Source organism: Lissotriton helveticus, chromosome 4_1 (genome assembly GCF_964261635.1).
Source record: "Lissotriton helveticus chromosome 4_1, aLisHel1.1, whole genome shotgun sequence".
Lineage (NCBI taxonomy): Eukaryota > Metazoa > Chordata > Amphibia > Caudata > Salamandridae > Lissotriton > Lissotriton helveticus.
The window spans coordinates 700,566,421-700,585,678 of NC_136063.1; the positions used below are offsets into that span (position 1 = coordinate 700,566,421).

General features: G+C 46.1%; 1 protein-coding gene across 1 annotated transcript in view; it reads right to left on the minus strand.

Annotated features, from left to right (window-relative positions):
* LOC144827301 (chloride channel protein C-like) overlaps positions 1-19,258 on the minus strand; it is a 602,170-nt gene that overhangs the window by 423,258 nt on the left and 159,654 nt on the right. The window contains exons 9-10 of the mRNA XM_078685669.1: positions 10,868-10,989; positions 9,986-10,157 (exon numbers count right to left, since the gene is read on the minus strand). Coding sequence (XP_078541795.1) covers positions 9,986-10,157; positions 10,868-10,989 — 294 coding nt within the window. The remainder of the gene's footprint in view (positions 1-9,985; positions 10,158-10,867; positions 10,990-19,258) is intronic.

A 19,258-nucleotide genomic window follows, 5' to 3' on the forward strand; every position in this document is an offset into this window, starting at 1 on the left:
ACCAGCCACCTCTCTGAGCCGCGTAGCACCCGTCAACAGAAAGTGAGGCTTACACACCACCTGGCACTTTAAATTTTGGAGTGCTTCAAAGTTTCGCTGTGTTAGACCTGGCATCCATGGCATGGTTTTCCCTCCTGAATAGTGCCAAAGTGCAAGTGCACCCTGTTTAAATTGTAATTCCAATTGGTTATCCATGATTGGCATATTTGATTTAAAGGTAAGTCCCTAGTAAAGTGCACTGAGTGTGCCAGGGCCTGTAAATCAAATGCTACTAGTGGCCTTGCAGCACTGGTTGTGCTACCCACATGAGTAGCCCTGTAAATGTGTCTAAAACCTGCCACTGCAGTGTCTGTGTGCGCAGTTTTAAACGTCCATGCTGACCTGGCAAGTGCACCCACTTGCCAGGCCCTACCCTTCCCTTTTCTTACATGTAAGACACCCCTACAGGTATGCTGAAGGTAACCCCATGGGCAAGGTATAGTGAATGTGAAAGGTAGGACATATACTGGTGTGTGTTACATGTCCTGATAGTGAAATACTGTGCATTTTGTGTTTCACTATCGAAAGGCTGTCTTTTCCCATAAGTTAACATGGGAGCTGCCTTGTAACATCTTACAAGTGTCACTCTCCATCGGGACAAGATAGAGAAATAGAGTTTAGGCTCTCTGAACTCAGAATTTAATTACACACCTTTTATTAGAGTTGGTTTTTAAATTGTGTGTTTGAAAATACCACTTTTAGAAAGTGCAAAAAGAACAATTGATGGACAGAATGCTGCGCAATGTCAAATATTCGCCCCAGTACAGAAATCTGGGTCTAAATTCATCGTTGTTTTGCTCCCCATGGCATTCCAGTTCAGACCCAACCATATGCAAATCAGTCGACACTGTTCCCCATGGGAACAGTCCAACCCGAACGGCCAGGCCAGGTCCTCCCTGGACTGGAAACAAGCATCCTTCGACTGATTTCGAGGCATCACCCCTCATCAACCAGGCTAGCTTGACTCCAGTGGAATGGAGAGCATGGCGGGACCTACGTCTGGGCATACCCGTCCCACTCTGGTGACAAATGCAAAAAGAACAATTGATGGACAGATTGCTGCACAATGTCAAAAATTCAACCCAGTCAAAAGATTTGGACCTAATTCCATAGTTTTTTTGCTCCCCATGCCTTTCCAGGTCAGACCTAACCATATGCAAATCAATTTTGACCCTGTTCCCCCATGGGAACAGTCCAGCCCAAACTAACAATCCAGATCCTCCCCGGACCTGAAACAAGCATCCTGGGACCGGTTTCGGGGCATCACCCCTCATCAGCCAGGCTAGCTTGACTACAGTGGCATGGAGAGCACGGGACCTACGTTTGGCATACCCGTCCCACTTGCGGTGGCAAATGCAAAAAAACAATTGATGGACAGAATGCTGCACAATGTCAAACATTCACTCTAGTACAGAGATCTGGGCCTAAATCCATTGTTTTTTTTGCTCCCCATGCCCATGCACTTCAGACCTAACCATATGCAAATCAGTCTTGACCCTATTCCCCATGGGAACAGTCCAGCCCGAACTGTCAGGCCAGGTCCTCCCTGGAATGGAAACAAGCATACCCGTCCAGATCTCTGTACTGGGGTGAATGTTTGCCATTGTGCAGCATTCTGTCAATTAATTGGTCTTTTTACACCTTTAGAAAGTGGGCATTATCTTCCTTTACCATTCTGTGTGCCTCTGCCTGTTTGTGTATTTGCTGTCTGGGTTAAGATTGGCAGGAGCTGGGCATGTGCATTCACTCTAGACAGTCACAAGGTGGATTAAGGTGTGTCCTGCCTTTCCTGGTTGACTCAGAGCCAGGCTAAATAGACTTTTATGCATTTAGCGTGGTGGGAGGAGTTTTCACTAGCACCTGAAAAGGCTGTTCCTGCTCTGCACAATGCTGTCTCCACCACCTGGAGTGAAGTTGGACCAGGGAGGACAGAATTGGTTTTACTTAGCTCAGAGAGTCTTGAAACAAAGACTACAAACAAAAGACGGGATATAAATATTAGACTTAAAACCCCAGAACTTTAGATTACTTCTGGGACCAAGAGGAAGCTTTGCCAAGGAAGAAGAGTTGAAGATCTGTGAGAAAGAGTACTGCCCTTTTGCTGTGTGTTACTTTGTTGGGCTGGCCGGCAGTTACTGCTTCCGCTAAGGAGAGGACAAAGACTGGCCTTTGCTTTGGAACCTGCTTGAGAAGTTTCTCCAAGGGTTTGTGTGCTTGCCTCCTGTTCTGAAGTCTCAGGGCCACAAAGACTTCACCTACAGCTTCCTGGAACTCCACTGCTGGGAGTTATGACCTGCCAGGAAGCACCTATTCCAATTCTGGGCCTCCGGAGGTTGGTTCTGTTACAGGAAGCTGCCCAGAACTAAAGTTCTGAAGGAAATCGACACTACACCCTCCTTGCAGCTAAAGTTTTTAATACACATCCCCGTGTGGCCAAAACATTGACGCAGAGCCTGCCAGCGGCCCAAGTAACCACCACACACTGAGTCCCATGCACAGATCTATGAAGTCAAGGACCATTGTACTGACTCCAACACAGGCTCTGCTGGGCAGCAAGAAGAATCGAAGCATTACTGGTCAGCGGCAGGAGAAATCGACGCAGCATCTGGTTTACTGTTGCCACATCGCCTCCAGCACATCCAATTTTCCTATGCATCGCATCTGTGCGCCGAATCTACGACAATGCCAGGGCTGGAGTAAGGAACTGACGCATCAACTCCCCGAACAGTAAGAAATCGACACATCACCTCCCTTGCATGGCAGTAAGGAACCGATGCATCACCTCCACTGGAGCAAGGAACAGACACATCACCTTCCCTGTGCGTAAGGAACCAACGCATCAGCTTACCTGCAGCTGTTTTTTTTGCTTGTGATTTTGACACATCTCAGGTTCTTTAAACTGGTTGTTCCATCAGGGAAAACGTCTCAGCGGATTATTGAAGGTGGCCGCCATTTTGAAAACGCTGCGCGTGAGACATTTATTGGGCTGCAGAGATAGTAGGTTTCTTGTAACTGTTCATGTACCCTGCAGGATGGATGCGGGGGTGTTCCGACCTCCTTTAAGCCCAAAGATGAGTCTCTAGAGCATGATGGTCGGGCGATGTTTGCTGATGTTTGCTAGTTCAGTAGGGTCCAGAGCTCACAGATCAGGCTGCCAGCACACTTGAGCACAAGCCTCGCCCCTTAGCCAGTTTGCGTTTTTGTCTACTTTGGAATGTAACAGGGTTACATTCCAGAGTAGACAAAAACGCCCTTCGGCCCTAATAAGCAGTGTTTGAGCCCGGTATATGCTGAGCGCCACGGGTGGGCGGGAAGGCTCTCACTCTCTTCAGCGCAGCAAGTCCTCTGCTGATTCATCATTTAGGCCTTTTCACCTGCGCAGCAAGTAGTGCCAGCTGTATCGTCTAGGCCCTCTACAGCTGCGCAGCAAGTAGTGCCAGCTGCACCGTTTAGGCCTTCTACAGCTGCGCAGCAAGTAGTGCCAGCTGCATCGTTTAGGCCTTTTCACAGCTGCGCAGCAAGTAGTGCCAGCTGCACCGTTTAGGCCTTTTTACAGCTGCGCAGCAAGTAGTGCCAGCTGCACCGTTTAGGCCTTCTACAGCTGGGCAGCAAGCAGTGCCAGCTGCACCGCTTGGCCTTTTACAGCTGTGCTGCAAGTAGTGCCAGCTGCACCGCTTATGACACCCTTATCCGTGGGGACATTTCTGTTTGAGTCAGGACTCTCGCTGCATCAGCAGCAACCTTGTCATTATGGTTTCTGATTAGGGTCCAATAGAGGTCTGCTGAGACTATGGGCGTACAATGCGGTTGGTGCCGAATGTGCTTATGTGTCAGGCTGATGCTAAGTACAGTGACCACCAATAGTCACTGGGTGTTCGTTTGTGATCTGCTTTACTTTGACTAATTGTGTTCGTTTGTGATCTGCTTTACTTTGACTAATTGTGCAGTGTGATGGTTTTGACAGTGATCCAGTTGGTCCTACCATATGTAATCATTTCCCTTGTAAATATTATCTTGTGCCAGTTGGTTTCATATACACCTAGATGAAGGGCCTAACAAATACCCACCTCTCTTCCCGGACAACACATTAGTTCAGTTTTCCACTCCCGACGCCTGGAATATGTGCCCCCTGTTAGTCCTTATACTTCTCATCACCACCGCTCTCCTAGTAACACTCGTCTCATACCCCCCCGCACTCTTTCTCACGTCCCCAACATGGCCACCTCTCGAGTAAAGGATGGAATTAACTGCTACAAAATCATCTTTCCTCCCGGCCAAACCAAAGCTTCAGTTAAACGATTGAAGCATAAGACTATTGAACGTTTCCCTGATTCCCTTTTTGTTGACCAATTTTACAATTATCGTTCTGGGAGGCGCAAAAATGATTTCATTTTCTTCACTCACGACACCCACTCTTGGTCCTCCAGCTTATCTAATTCCATTAAGGTCACCTCCTCCTCCTCTATCCCTCATGGGAAACAACTAAAGATTTCCCCCTCTGCGTATTTCAACGGCTCCCTCACCATCTCAATCTATAACAACGGTACTGTCTTGATCCAAGGCAAAGACACCTGTCTCTCTCTCTTCGACCACCTCTTCCCCTCCCTACTCCCCTCCTCTGCGACCAGGCTTTCCCCTGACTCCCCATCTAACTCCACCCTTTACTCCCTTTCTCTTCCCTTGACCCCCCCTACACTCCAATAGACTGCACCCTCGGGAGGCTCAGGTCAGCCCTCTTCCCTCCCCCTCCCTTGTGCCCTCCTCTCCCTTTCCTCCCACTTCACAGTTTACCCCCCCTTTAGTCACGTCAGCCTTACCACCAGGCAATACGCTCCTCGTCCAATCTGCACCGTCCCGGTACCCCAATCTCTTCTCGTCCCCCCTATTCCTATCTGCTACTCCCTTTTTTAGTCCACCCCTCCGCCAACCTCCTCCCCCAGCTAACTTTCCTTATGCTCCCCCCTTTCCTCCCTCTCCCCCTCTTCTCTACCCCCTCCTCCCCTCACTTCTTTCCCCGATTTCTTCACAATCCCATTGCATCTCTCTCCTTTCCCCCTCTCCGCTAGCAACGCTGTGCTGCCCCCTTTACCCCCCTGGTAACCCATTCCATCTCCCCCCATCAGGCCCAACAGAACCTCTCCCTGTCCTCAACTTCCCCTTCTCCCAACCCCCCCCCCACTCTACCAGATACCGGTTCCCTCACAGACACCTCTCCTAGCCAACAGGACCTCTCCAACCACCACCCCTCTTTTCCTCCCAAACCTCCTACACTCCTATGTCACCTCACAGCCCTCCCCTCTCCTTCCCCACCGTCTTGTTCCGCGCCCATCTCCCCCTAAACATGTCCTAAATTCCTTTCCTTCGTGCAACGCCAACAAAGACAACTCTCCCTTCACCTCTGATACACCAACCCCCGCTCTCAACCTCCACCTTTCCCCACCTATGAACCCTATACCTCAACTCTCCTCCTGTCCTCCCACCTCTCCCTGCCTCCCACCACCTATATCACCCCCTCCTTTTGCTGTCGAGACACCCAACCTTCCGTGCTCTGCCCTACTCTCTCTGGAAAATAAGCTATGCTCTCTTATCACCTCCATCTCCCAGCTGGTAGCTTCCATTTCACTTTTAAGCTCTAAGATTTCAACTTCCCCATTCACCTCAACTCCTCTGGAAAACTCTCACCTCCCCACGAGATGCACCTCGCCCCCTCACCCCTTTATAGCCAAGCACAACCTGCCATCTGCAAACATCGCTCATTCACACAAGCCCTTGAACGCCACCCTTCTTCAACCAGCATCTCCGAGTAACCCAACCACCTACTCTATTCCAATCATCTCCTCTGTCAGAACCAAGCACCCACCTAAACCCTCCCGTGCACCCCCATATAGGTATAATATCCCTATCACCCTTCTTAGCCCAAGTGCCCCTGTCACCAAAACAGTCTCGACAGAACTGCGCTGTCTGCTCCACAACTGCAGATCCGCAATCAAACACAAACTCGAAATCTCTGATACCATCACCCTTCACAATATTGACATGTTGTTCCTAACAGAGACCTGGTTCAACGATACCTCTCACTCTATGTTTGATCTCCTGCTACCCACAGGTTATTCTATTTTCAGGAATGACAGACCTATCAAAGTTGGGGGAGGTGTTGCAGTCATCTTTAGAAACTCCCTTCAACTCAAGGCCTTTCCCATTAGCGCCTTCCGCACTTTTGAGTGTCTATCTCTTGAGCTTCAAGTACACCACCGCTCACCCTTCAGATTCCATGCCATATACCGCCCTCCTGGCAGCGGCCCTTCGTTTATGGAGGAACTCACTGACTTCATCAGCGACCAATATGCACAAAGTGACAATCAGACCTTCGTGGGAGACTTTAATCCCCACTGGGGCTCCCTGCAAGACTCTTCCGCGAACTTGCTGGCCACCTTTCTCTCTACAAACGATCTTATCCAACACTGCACAGAATCATCACACTCTAAGGGCTCAATCCTGGACCTTGTTATTTCTAAAGCAGGCATGCTGTCTATCGCTTGCCCTATTCACGTAGACTGGTCTGACCACCTCCTCATTCCATTCTCTCTTCACCTAGCGCACTCTATAACTCTTGGCCAACCGAAGAGGGTACCTCCTGGTTCCGTGACGCTAAAAACATTGACACTGTTTCCCTCTGTGAATCAGCTTTGCTGTCACTTCCAAGGTTAGACCCGAACCTAGATGTTGATGATCTCACCACACAATGCCTCTCAGTCCTTGCAGTCGAAATCAATAGCGTCGCTCCACTCCAAAGCAAAAAGAAAAGGCCCATTCCCTCAGCACCCTGGTTCAACAAATCCCTATATGAAGAAAGGAAGCACCTAAGACTCCTGGAGAAACAATGGAGGCAAGCACCCTCCACCGACAATTTGGCTACGCTTTGTTCAGCAAGATCCAAATCCCACAAGCACATCTTCCTTGGGAAAGCATCACACTTCAGAACCCTCCTTGACTCAGCCAAAAATAGACCCAAAAAGCTATTCGACCTCATCAAGAATACTAACTACTCTCCCCCAACCTCCAAATTGGAGGATTCTACTAAGAAAGCTGCTGATTTCGCTGTATTCTTTGACGAAAAAGTGAAATCACTTGTGGTTCAGGTTGCTCATCCTACCCCTCCAGAGGAGCGCAAATCTCTAGCCATTTGGCCGAACTTCGACCCCATCTCTGAAGATGTCCTCCTCAAGTGCATCCTCGAAACAAAGCCCTCCAACCACTCGCTCGACCCCATCCCTAGTGCCATTGCCATTGACTTCTATACCCTTTCTCTTCCCTATTGGACCACTCTGGTCAACCTCTACCTCTGTCAAGGCTCCCTTCCTGTTCCCTTCAAAACTGGGCAGGTCACCCCTCTCCTTAAAAAACCCACTGCGGATGCGAATGACCTCAACAACTTCCACCCCATCACTAACCTACCCTTTCTTGCGAAGATCACAGAAAGATGTGTTGCAAAACAACTCTCTCGTCATATCAAGAACAATGATCTTCTTGACAATCTTCAGTCCGGCTTCATCCAAAACTGCAGCACTGACACTGCCCTGCTGCAAGTGATTGATGACGCGCTGCGAATACTAGACTCGGGGGGATCTTGTCTTCTAATTCTCCTTGACCTGTCGGCAGCCTTTGACACTGTCAATCACAACACTCTCCTCAACACTCTTCAACAGAGAATGGGCATGGAGGGCACTGTGCTTAAATGGTTTGCTTCTTTCCTCTCCGATAGATCCCAAATGATCAAAATAGCGGAGGGTCTTTCATCTCCTCTGGCGGTGGGTCAAGGTGTTCCCCAAGGCTCTATTCTTGCACCCACATTGTTCAATCTCTATTTGGAACCTCTGGGAAATCTCCTAAGTAAACTGGGGTCAACTATCATCTCTACGCAGACGACACTCAAGTCTACCTCAAGGTCGCCTCCACTCACGTTCTCTCCGTCCTAAGCTCTACCCTCGACTCCATTCAAAATTGGATGTCAACACATCAACTGATTCTGAATCCCTCCAAAACTGAATTCCTCCTCCTCTCCTCCTCTCTTTCTCCTCCCCCGGTTCAATCATGGATGGACCAGATGAATCTGCTGAACAACAAACCCATCATTGTCGACAGCGCAAAATCCCTTGGTGTCATACTCGACACAAAACTCAATCTACTCTCCCACATTAATTCAATTGCAAAGTCTGCCCGATACCAACTGCGCCTTCTATGGGGGATTCGTCGCTTCTTCCCGGAGCATGACCTTAAAACCCTGGTCCAATCACTGGTCCTCTCCAGACTGGACTACTGCAATTCTCTTCTGACTGGTCTCCCCAAATCCCACCTATCCCCCCTTAAGTCTGTTCTCCATTCAGCAGCTCGTTTCATTTATGGGGCCAAAAGAAGCGACCACATCACTCCCATGTTATCCACCCTCCGCTGGCTTCCCATCAAGGCTAGAGCTATCTATAAGACTGCCTGCATCACCCACAAAGCCTTGCACTCCTCCTCTCCGGCATACCTGGCGAATAAACTGAAACTCTCTGGAGGCTCCAGACCATCACGAAATGCGGAAAATCTACTGCTGGAACCTCCCATTTTCAAGAAGGAAAGATCGATGGCCCAATCCTTTTCAGGCAGCGCAGTGAGAGTCTGGAACTCACTTCCACCTAAGCTCCGGACCACCACCTCCTTCCAGGCCTTCAAAACTGACCTCAAAGTTCTCCTCCTTCACAGACACTTCCAAATGTAATCCATGCCCTCTCTATTATCTGAAGGAAGCCCTTTTAATTATTGAAAAATCTACTTTGCATGACTTTGGAAGTGTCCTCCCAGTGTGTTCTTGGGGTTTGAGAGTCTGCCATTTATTGCAGTCTTATCCCACCTGTGTTTGGGACTCATGTGTAACATGCACCCGTCACTTTCTCTTGTAACACACTGTTTTCTACCTCTTAAATTTGTTTGTTTTGATACCTGCACAAGTGCCACCAGTGCCTACGTAACGTTTGTTCTTGTGCTTGAGTGTCCTCCATATATTACAGTATTTTACCTCTATGTTTATTTTGTACGCTTTTGTAATCCTGCACACGTCACTTTTTCCTCCTGCAATGCACCGTTTGCTACCTCTTGTATTTTGTTGGCTCACGATTGTCACTTTTGTAATGCACCGTTTGCTACCTCTTGTATCTTGTTGGCTCACGATTGTCATTTTTGCGTCATTTAATTTAACCTTTGCTTTTGTATTTTGCTCACTTGTAATGTTCTCATGTATCAGTTCTGTTCCTATTGTGAAGCGCTCTGACACCTTCGGGTAAAGTCCGCGCTATATAAAAACGCATAAATAAATAATAAATAAATAAATAAGGGTATACAGTACTGATGACCCTGAATCACGTGAATTGCACAAAATAGAGGAGAATACAGACTCCCACTATGCAAAGCATACACAAATTTGTAAAATGTACATAAAAGTAAAAAGAATGGGCAACACATCTTTGAAATGTAGAGGCCTTTGCTTGTCTTGGTCTGCTTAGACACTGATCGAAGATTCCAAATCACTTCCAAACAATAACCAACAGAGGTTGCAGAGTACACAACATTAAAATGGAAACACTGCCACATGTCATATGGGACAAGGAAGTTTTAGAAGGCAGGTAAAAGTACCAGTTTTAACACATGAATAGTTGTACCCGATTTGCAATAAAAAGAGAAGCTAAAGAAACTAGTCTTATTTTCAACAATGTTTCCGTGATAAACAGACGAAGATCTAGCGTTCCAATGTAGCAAATCAGCTTCTCAATATGTAGTTTATGTAGTTATCTCTGGGAGCAGAGCTATATTATGTAACAGTAGCAGGGCATAACACACTCTCAGTGGCAGCCATAAGAGAAAACGGACAATTTCATAGGTAAGTATACAAACATGTGTCAATACTTACAACATTGGGATGACTAGACCACTGGCCACAGCTGTACCTGCTGTCCAGCAGGAGATAAGGAAGTAAAAAGTCAGTGCAGTGAAGAGCGATGCATACCCAAACTCCTCATGAGTACCACGTTTGAACAGCAGCATGATGCCTCTCTTGCCATTTTCAACCAAAAGAGCAGCAGCTGCAAAGGAAAGAGAAAGGGGACAAAGCTTTATGTTGTGGGAATGTTCTGCGTAGCATGTGCGTATTTTATTCCATTTTTGGTACGTAGAATTATTGCATTCTTTAATTATATATATTGTATGATTTGTTTTTGTTTTTTTTAGAAAATATGTAAAAGATTTTTTTGGTTTATATTTCTACAAGATAGTTTCTTGGAAATAAATGTATTTAAGAAAAAGACGTGACTATTACGTGATTCAGCAGGGAAGGCTGTAAACCTTTCCCTGTAACAGAAGCAGTTTTTAGGAAAACAAAATCCATGCGCTCAACTGGAGGGGTGGGTAAAAGTTACATTTTGGTTGTTAAATTTCACAAAATTGATAAACTTGCACTCCGTGAAGATTGTGAAATGTGTTAACTGTACAAATCGTCCCTTGTAGGTGAAAATTCCCTTCTATAAATGTTTTTGTTGACTCATTTAGAGATATATTTTTTTAGACAATGTTCCCATTAAAAGTGAATTTGAAGATTTTTCCCCCATTTACCTAATTTGTACACCATTTCAGAAAGGTTGAAATTCCTCAAAGTTTGTGTAAATAAATCTTTTATCTTTGCAAAACACAACTCAAAATATGGATTTGAGCTTTTTGGCGGTTCAATATTAAAATAATCTACGTCATTAATAATGTCCTATCGGCTTGTATTATATTACACCTTATCAATTGTTACCTTGGTTAAATGTCTGATTTGAGTGGACGACTCCATCTGTTCCAACCCACGAGCTGCCCGAAGGACAATTGTATTCTGAAATCTCCCTCTGGAATTGTTGAGTGGCAGAGGTGTTATATGACCTGGTTATAAAAAATATCAGAAGCCATTATTGGAGATTTCATCAGAAATTTATCTTTTTAGTCGTGTACACGTGCACAAATAATGTTTCTTATAGCCATGCTTTTCATTAAAAGAATGAGAAAAATAAAGCAAAAACAATCAAATGTGGTGAGCTTGAATGAATCCAAACTACTGGCATTTACCCTGGCTGTACTGTATTCCAGTCCTTCGTTTTTTGCTCAGTGTATTACTAAAGATAGGACCAGTCATATGCAAATCAGCCTTGCTCCAACAGAAACAATTAAGCCGCTTTAAGCATGAACTATTAAGCCAACCACGCTTTGTACAGGATCAACACCAATCTCACATCAGCTTCAACCTTGGTAAGCCCCCCCATCCTCATCAAGCAAGGTACAGCTGGAGTCCTGTGTCACAGCAAGCATGAGACCAACATTGGCGTGTACCCATCACACTTATGTCTTGCCGGGGAACACAAAAACAAGCATTGGCAAAGCCAATACGTCTCACCTTTAGGATCTATTTTCTTTTCCAGTTTTTAGCCATGTTGCACAGCATTCCTGATGCTAAGACACCTTTGATAAAAAAAAGCCATTGACATAGTCGCCCATGTAATTTTGTAGACACGCGCAGCACGCATGTGTGTGCCTACAAAACGACACAGCCCTTTTTTATCTTTTTCATAACCAATCTAAGATGGATCGTAACTAAAAAGAAAAAAAATGTTCAAAAGGATTTCTTTGCTTTTGTAAAGAGGGTGGAGAGAGCAAAGGAAAACGTGGGTGGTAGCAACTTAATGGAGGGTGGGGGCGTGATAAACCAGTGAGAGAACGGGAGCTGTGGATGCTGAAGAAACACATGGAAAGGCTGGGGGGTGCTGAAACAATATGGGAACCATACGCAAAATGGGGTACAATGGGGATATGTAGAAGCAAGATAGGAGAGGGTAGAATTGAAGCCAAAAGCAACACAAGGTTGGGGGGCAGCAACACTGAGGACAGGGGAGAGAAGTACACAAATGAGACAGCTCAAAAACACATGCACTCCCATAGAGTGCTTATCACAAAAGAAAGTAGTGCTGGAAAGGCAAGCAGTGGAAAAAGAGATGCCAGTCAATCAAAGAGGTGGTAAAGAGGTAATGTTCCATGGGAGGGACAACACAAGACTGACAAGGACAATTGTGTTCTTACATTTCCCTCTGGAACTGCTGAGTGGCAGAGTTGTTAAATGACATTGTATTAAAACATTTCAGAAGTCATTATTGGAGATTTCATCACAATTGTATATTTGAAGTAGTGCAAAGGTGCACAAATAATGCTTTCTTATAGCCCTGTTTTACATTTTAAAAAATTTGAAAAACTAAACAAAAACACCAAAAAGTGGTGGGCTAGAATTAATCCCAGCCACTGGTATTTACTCAGGACTGCATTTCAGTCCTTTGTGTTTTTGATCAATGTACGCTGGAGTCCTGTGTCACAGCGAGCATGGAACCCACATTGCCATGCACCTGTGACACTTACCACGTCTTGCTGAGAAAAAAAACATTGGGAAAGCCATTCGGACTCACCTTTGCAATCTATTGGCCAGTGGTTAGCCATGCTGCACAGCATTACTGATGCTATGTAGCTTGGCTAAAGTGATTTTTGTTTTTAAGTTGCCATTGACACGGCTGCCTATGGCCGGGGGACACGGAAGCAACAGGGGACACTTAAGCAAGATAGGGGTGGATGGGAATATGCAGAAGCAAGACAGGCGAGGGTGTGAAGGGGAGCAGAAGCAACACTTGGTTTGGGGAAAGCAACACGGAAAATGGGGGAGTGAAAAACACGAGTGAGACAGTGCAAAAACACATGCACTCTCAGTGCTAAACACAAAAGAAATAAATAGTGCTTGAAAAGCAAGCACTGGAAGCAGAGATGCCAGCCAATCAAAGGGTTGGTAAAGAGGCAAAGCTCCAAGGGAGCGGCAAACACAAGATTGACAAGCTGAGGCACAAACAAGAAGCAGCCAAATGAGAGTGACAGGAAAGGCAGCCAATGGTAAGCAATGGGTGGAATCAAAGCCCCTCTACGTTCTTGGTAAGCCACAATATGTCTCCCAACAGACAGGTCACATGATGTCGAATAGGCTCCACCTAACAAGCTCTCAGCCATCACACTTAAATGCAGGCGAGCCAGCTGACTCAGGAGTTTGGTGAAGCTTTTTATACTCCATGTGCACCCAGGTTGATGATGAAAAATAGGCATTGGTGTAAGACGCATGACTGTTAGTGTTACTAAATATAATTCATAGTTGCCACTCTTGTTGCAACTCTAGAAAGGCTGCCAGAGTTTGAATAAACATGTATGGTAGGGATGCTGTTCATGGCAAGTGTGGCATGGGACTCAGGCTGGCATTTGCCCTGTTAGCACCCCACGGGAACTAAACTGGGCAACAGGTTTGTAACCAAATTCTGGATCCTCCTACACCTTTTGAGGAAAAATATTCCACTGACTTCAATTAGCTTTGTAAATACATATTTGATTTTGTCTCCTGTTACTTGTTCTCATGCATTTATAATGAGAGGAAACAAAACTGCAAGTACCAGGATGCAAAGAGAAAACACAAAACGTAATAAATACCCAAACCAAATGTGTCGTAACGTTAGAGGTGTGACCTCCTCCTGGGCCCAGACACCTTCCCCCATGGACTCTGATTGAAACTGTTACATGTGGGAAAAGAAGCCAGAATGCTGGCTAGGGATGGATAGTTCTCTGCTCTTCCCTATTTCCCTTGTGGTATGTTGATCACTCATGCCAGCTTGTGTAAACAGGTCAGACCATGGCAGATTCACTCAATGCTATGACTAACCTGTAAGCGCACATCTTCCCACACTCTTCCCCCACTCTCCCTGACGCTCTCCCATCAACTTCTTTCTTGTCAGCAACAGTTGGGGAGAGAAGGGCTAAGTGGGGAGGCTGGATAAGAAAGGGGGAAAAGAAAAAGAAAGGAGTGGACCAGGATACTGAGTATTGAGGAGCAGGGTGCTGCAGCTGGAAAAAAATATCTAAGTACAGTTTTCACTGAAGGCAGATCAGTGGGCGAATACGGTGTGACCTGAACACAGAGAGGTCTGTGATCCCTTCTGATCATCGGGGGAATGGGCTCAGCTCACTCATTCTAAAGGCTCTGAAGGGGATAGACATGCTTTTGTGTTTTGTGTAGGTACTGCATTGCCATGAAGTGTGCTGTGCAGGTAAATGCACAGTGTACTGTGCATGTAACTCTATTGATTTGATGCCTCAAGCAGTCATTTTTCATGTGAAGTTCAATTTGAGGTGAGGCATTGGGTGGTGGCTGCCATTGCAAAGGAGAATGCACCTTACCCACCATAGGGGTAGTTAGTGCATTGATCACTATACATCAAAATTAAATGATGTTTGAAATTATACGTTTTAGTCCTACAGGCCAAACTATGAGGTCCTTAGGTGTTAAAGCTCTCAAGTTCACTACTCTGCTAAACATGTGAATTTTACGAAGTCAGTAGTCAAATTGCACTACATGTAAAGGTCACTGTGCCCAGTGTTCTAATTTATATAAAATAGCACAATGGGTGTCTGGCACACTTAAGAATGTTTGCATGCATGCACAAAACTGTGGTCTGTGTCATATAGGACACCGTCAGTCCGTCCTGACCTTTTATCCAACAGCACTTTGCTTTCAGGGACTTGAAGTACATAGGTATGCAAGCCAAGGCATTTAAACTGCGGTTGGATAAAAATAAAGAACTGCTTGAAGGATGAGGCCTCTCGGCAAACTTGCACACCAACCCTTTTGCTGTTGTCCTTTCTGTGTACATATATTGTCAGGGAGAATTGAAGTGCTATTGTTATGTGTTTTCTGCACAGCCCATTGTTGTTTTCCCTATGTTGGTCTAGTTTTGCACGTTGTAGGCCGCATTTATTTTATGCCACGCTTGCTTTTGTGCCACATTGCATTTTCACACAGAACCTGCATATATTTTCGTGTTCTGTTCTTTTCCTGGAATTTAGCCTAAACACAATGGACAAGGTCAAACAGCAATGCCCCTGGATGTTCTATCAGGTCAGGCACTAGGACTTAGAAATATTAAGAGAATGCAGCTGCAGTTTGTGAGAAAACATGTCTAGTCATATAACTGAGGACAGGAGTTCTAAAAACACACTCTGAGTGAAGGTCCTGAAGCAAGATCACTGCGTTAGCTGAGATGTAGAACATCCATCTTTGTATGCTAAGGTATGGGGTCCGCCACTAATCCCAGAGATCTTTGATATATAATCATTTAGCTTCAGTAGGAGGAAAGCTGAATGATTCAAACATTCTCCCCCAGTCAAGAGATCTGGGTTAAATCCATTGTTCTTTTGTCCACTACGCCATCCCAGTTTGGACCCAGCCATATGCAAATCAGTTTTGCCCTGTGCTTCATGGGAATAGTCCAGTCCGACCTGCCAGGCCAGGTCCTCCCTGGAAACAAGCCTCCTAAGACCGGTTTCGGGGTTTCAACCCTCATCAGCCAGGATAGCTTTACTCCAGTGGCATGGAGAGCACGGGACCCATGAGATTTAAAATATGAGCCCTTCATACACTATGGGCTTTTGTGTCACAGAGATCTGAAGGGCATGCAGAATATACATTTCTCCAAAGTTCATAATACTGAAATAATGTTTTCTTTAAAAGTAATCTTATGGGTATTTAATCCACCCCTTCTCAATCAGGTCTTCCCCATTTATGCACCCAGCATCTGTATTAAATTGCTCTTACCCAGAATTCCGTCCAGTCTACAGTGATTCAGCAAGGAACACAACACCTACTTTTCCAATGTGCACGTGCCACCGGCAAACTACCTCAACCCTGGCCTGGTCACAAGAAAATAGCACGCGCACTGCCCCCAAATCATCCCTTTTTTGTTTTGTAGTTTCATATAGTGAAAACTTGGCCCAATGCCATAAGAACACTTTACAACAGATAAGTTACACATGTAATTATTCTGTTGACGATCTGATTTCTTTAGGCAAAGTAATGTTAATTAATTAGCCCAGAATCCCAGGGCGTTGAGCCAAGGCCTGGTTCCGCAGTTGCAAAGCCGCACTAAGCCACATCTTCTCCACCATCCCATGAGTGTAACTGCCTTGTTATAAATGTACTTAGTACCAGTGAGTTATCTGGGCTCCCGACTTACTATAACACTAGTGGTGCACGTCCATGTTATAAAAATAAACAAAGATCGATTGCAAAGGATCTACACACAAGTCGTACTGCATATAATTAATGTTATTTCACAATGGCAGTGGACCAAAATAGGTGAGCAGGATGGTAGATCCAAGTATTTGACAAAGATCACAAAGAATATAACCGGAGGTTGAGACTTGGCTTTGAAAATTGGACAAAATATTTTTTAGTGCAGCAAGCAGAAAATGTCATTAAGATACTTAAAAAAGAAAGGGGCAGAGAATAAATAATGAAGGATCAAGAAGACAGCCTAAAAGGATTAATGATGCTTCTGATCTTGTACTCAAATAAGATGTAAGTGTTCAGAAACATTGTTCTAAAATGTCACTCCAGCACAGGGAAGGATTGTAGACCACTATGGGGCATATTTATCTGTCAGTTGCCACGCAAGGGGGCAAAAGGGTGACGCAACTACTAAGTTAGATTCATCAAGGGACGCAAGGCTACCTTGCATGGCCCTGAGTGGCTTGATAAATCTAGAGTAAAGCAACTCAGCGCAAATCACTGTGTTGCGTTACTCTGCCCCAGGGCGGCGTTCCATCGATTGAGCATTAGTGTTCCCACACATCCACCTATGAATTTTGGCGCATTCCCAGATTCACCGATACTGTTAGACCTCGGAAACCGTCAATAAGCTACACCTTCCCAGGTGAGGCGTAGTGAGGAGAAATATCTTTATTTCTGTGCCTCAGAGAAATGTTTTTGTGTAGGAAGGTTTTCCTTCCTGCACAAAAACAATCCTGCTTACAATGCAAGCACCCTTGCACTAAGGTGCAAGGGTGCCTGCATTGGCATTAAGCAAAGGGGGCAGTTCTGTTCCTTCACCTCAAAGCTGACGTCCTTCATCTGGGCAGGCGATATTGGGTGGCCTTCAACTCAGAGCAGGTCTCCTTTTGTTGGTGGCCTTGGTATGACTGATATCTATGCTATTATCTTGCTGCAGATCTGCTGCCCATAAATGAATGGTTCATGGGGAGGGAGGGGGACCATCCTGCCTACAGTTTGGAACTTCACTTGCTGGGGTTCAAAGGGCTTCCCGACTTGCTCTACGGTGGCCAGATGCCCCTAGTAGTACCTTCCTGGACTCAAGTGGTGGTGCTCTGCTGGAAGGCGGCTTTATACCTAACCCAGTGGGACCACAGCCTGACAGATCTGACTCCTATATGGTCGGGCACCTGGATTCAGCAGATTTCAAGTTTTGAGGGTTTTACTTAAGTGTGCCTGGATCCGAATTACAAACCTAGGGGATATTAGTAGAGGAGTGACCCTGATGTAATTTCAGGAATTAAGGGACCAATATGGCCTATCCCTTAAGCAATTCTTTCAATTCCAAAACTTTTTATGGGGCACCTAGGTAAGGCAGCCATATTTGCAATTTATTATGCAATAATTATAAACGCAACAGGGCCCGTATTAAAGATAGGGCACACTTTCCATGTTTGCGTCATGGCGCACCTTATATCAGGTGTGCAGGGATAAAACATGGAATGTGCGCCCTATCGGGAAGATTGCTCTGCCCTCCGGGCAGCTGCAAACTAGTTCTGCCCCCAGGGCAGTGCATTCATAATAACTATGGAGCAGCTGTTTAAAAGCTGCACTGTGTTCCTCTGTGTAGATAGCAACTCACCTGCACTTTTAAAAGGGATGAGAGATCCATTTGCAGGAGGGTGCAGTGAGTGACTGCACCCGCCTGCAAGGGGGTGTCTGGGGGGGCATGGGACCCCATTTCATCCCTTTAGAAGGCTGCATTTAGAAGGCGCACCTCCATCACCACCCCCTTTTGTACCGTTTTGGCCGCTATAAGTGTGGCAGGGTATGCTCAGACGTGAGTCCCTTGCTCACTTTGCCACTGGATTCAAGCAAGCCGGGCTGAAGACGGCTGGAATGCCAGAAACCGGTCCTCGGAAGCTTGTTTCCGGTCCAGGGAAGGCATGGCTTGGCAGTTCGGGCTGGACTGTTCCCATGAAGCACAGGGTCAGACTGATTTGCATATAGCCATGTCTGAACTGGGGTGGCAGAGTGGGCTAAAGAACGGTGATGGATCAAACCGAGATCTTTTGACTGGGTGTGAGTGTTTGAATAGTCTGATTCTCCCTCCATCACCACCCCCTTTTGTACCGCACTGAAAGTGCGGCTTCTAAGTTTATGATTGCCTCTGCGCCCATGTTGGTAATAGGGCACAGGCTCAGAGGTAAAGTGATTCCCTCATTTGCATGGGGGCAATGCCCCCATGCAAATAAGGGAACGCCCTCTAATGATAGCGCTGGTGCTGTATATGCACCAACACTATCTGTATTGCACAAGGGGCCACACAAGCATCTGCAGACCCTTTTATTATAGCAAAGTGCCCTTGGAGCTCATAAAGCGGGCACAAATACCTGCTGCACCCCCAGGGTGCTAGTATAATACGGCCCCAGATGGTTTTGCTTCTCTCCTGCGGAAGTGGGAGGGTTGGGTGGGCAAGCTGGAGGAAGACAACTGGAGGGAGACATGTTTGTCTCCAAGAGAGTTAGAGATATCATCGCTGCTGTGAATGATCCAAACTAATTATCTTCATGCAATCTATGATGAGCTGATCAACCCAGGCTGCATGTGTATGCTGTTCTTTACCTGAAGCTGATCTCTATCATGGGGTTTGGGACTGCCCGGCTCTATGCTCTTTTTGGGATGGAGTGAGTCTCAAAATGTCTGCGGTATTGGGTAGTTCAATTGACTTGCCTCATCGGGTGGTACTGTTGGGCCTTTTGGAGGAACTGGGAGGAGCACGTTCTGAAAGGATCTTCAAAGGGGTGGCCTGCTTGAAAGGTGACAAGGGATATCGCTTGCCAGTGGAAGCAGCCCTCACCCCCCTTGCTACTGATATGTCCACATCACGAGCAGCCAATATAAAAGGCACTAGGTTGCCCCCAAAATCATGAGAAAATATGGGGGAGGTGGTGGACATATCATGGAAAACCGCCATAGTGAAACGCTGTCTGAGATGGCTGTTCAGTTCACTATTGTACTCCAGAGCTACTGTGGTAA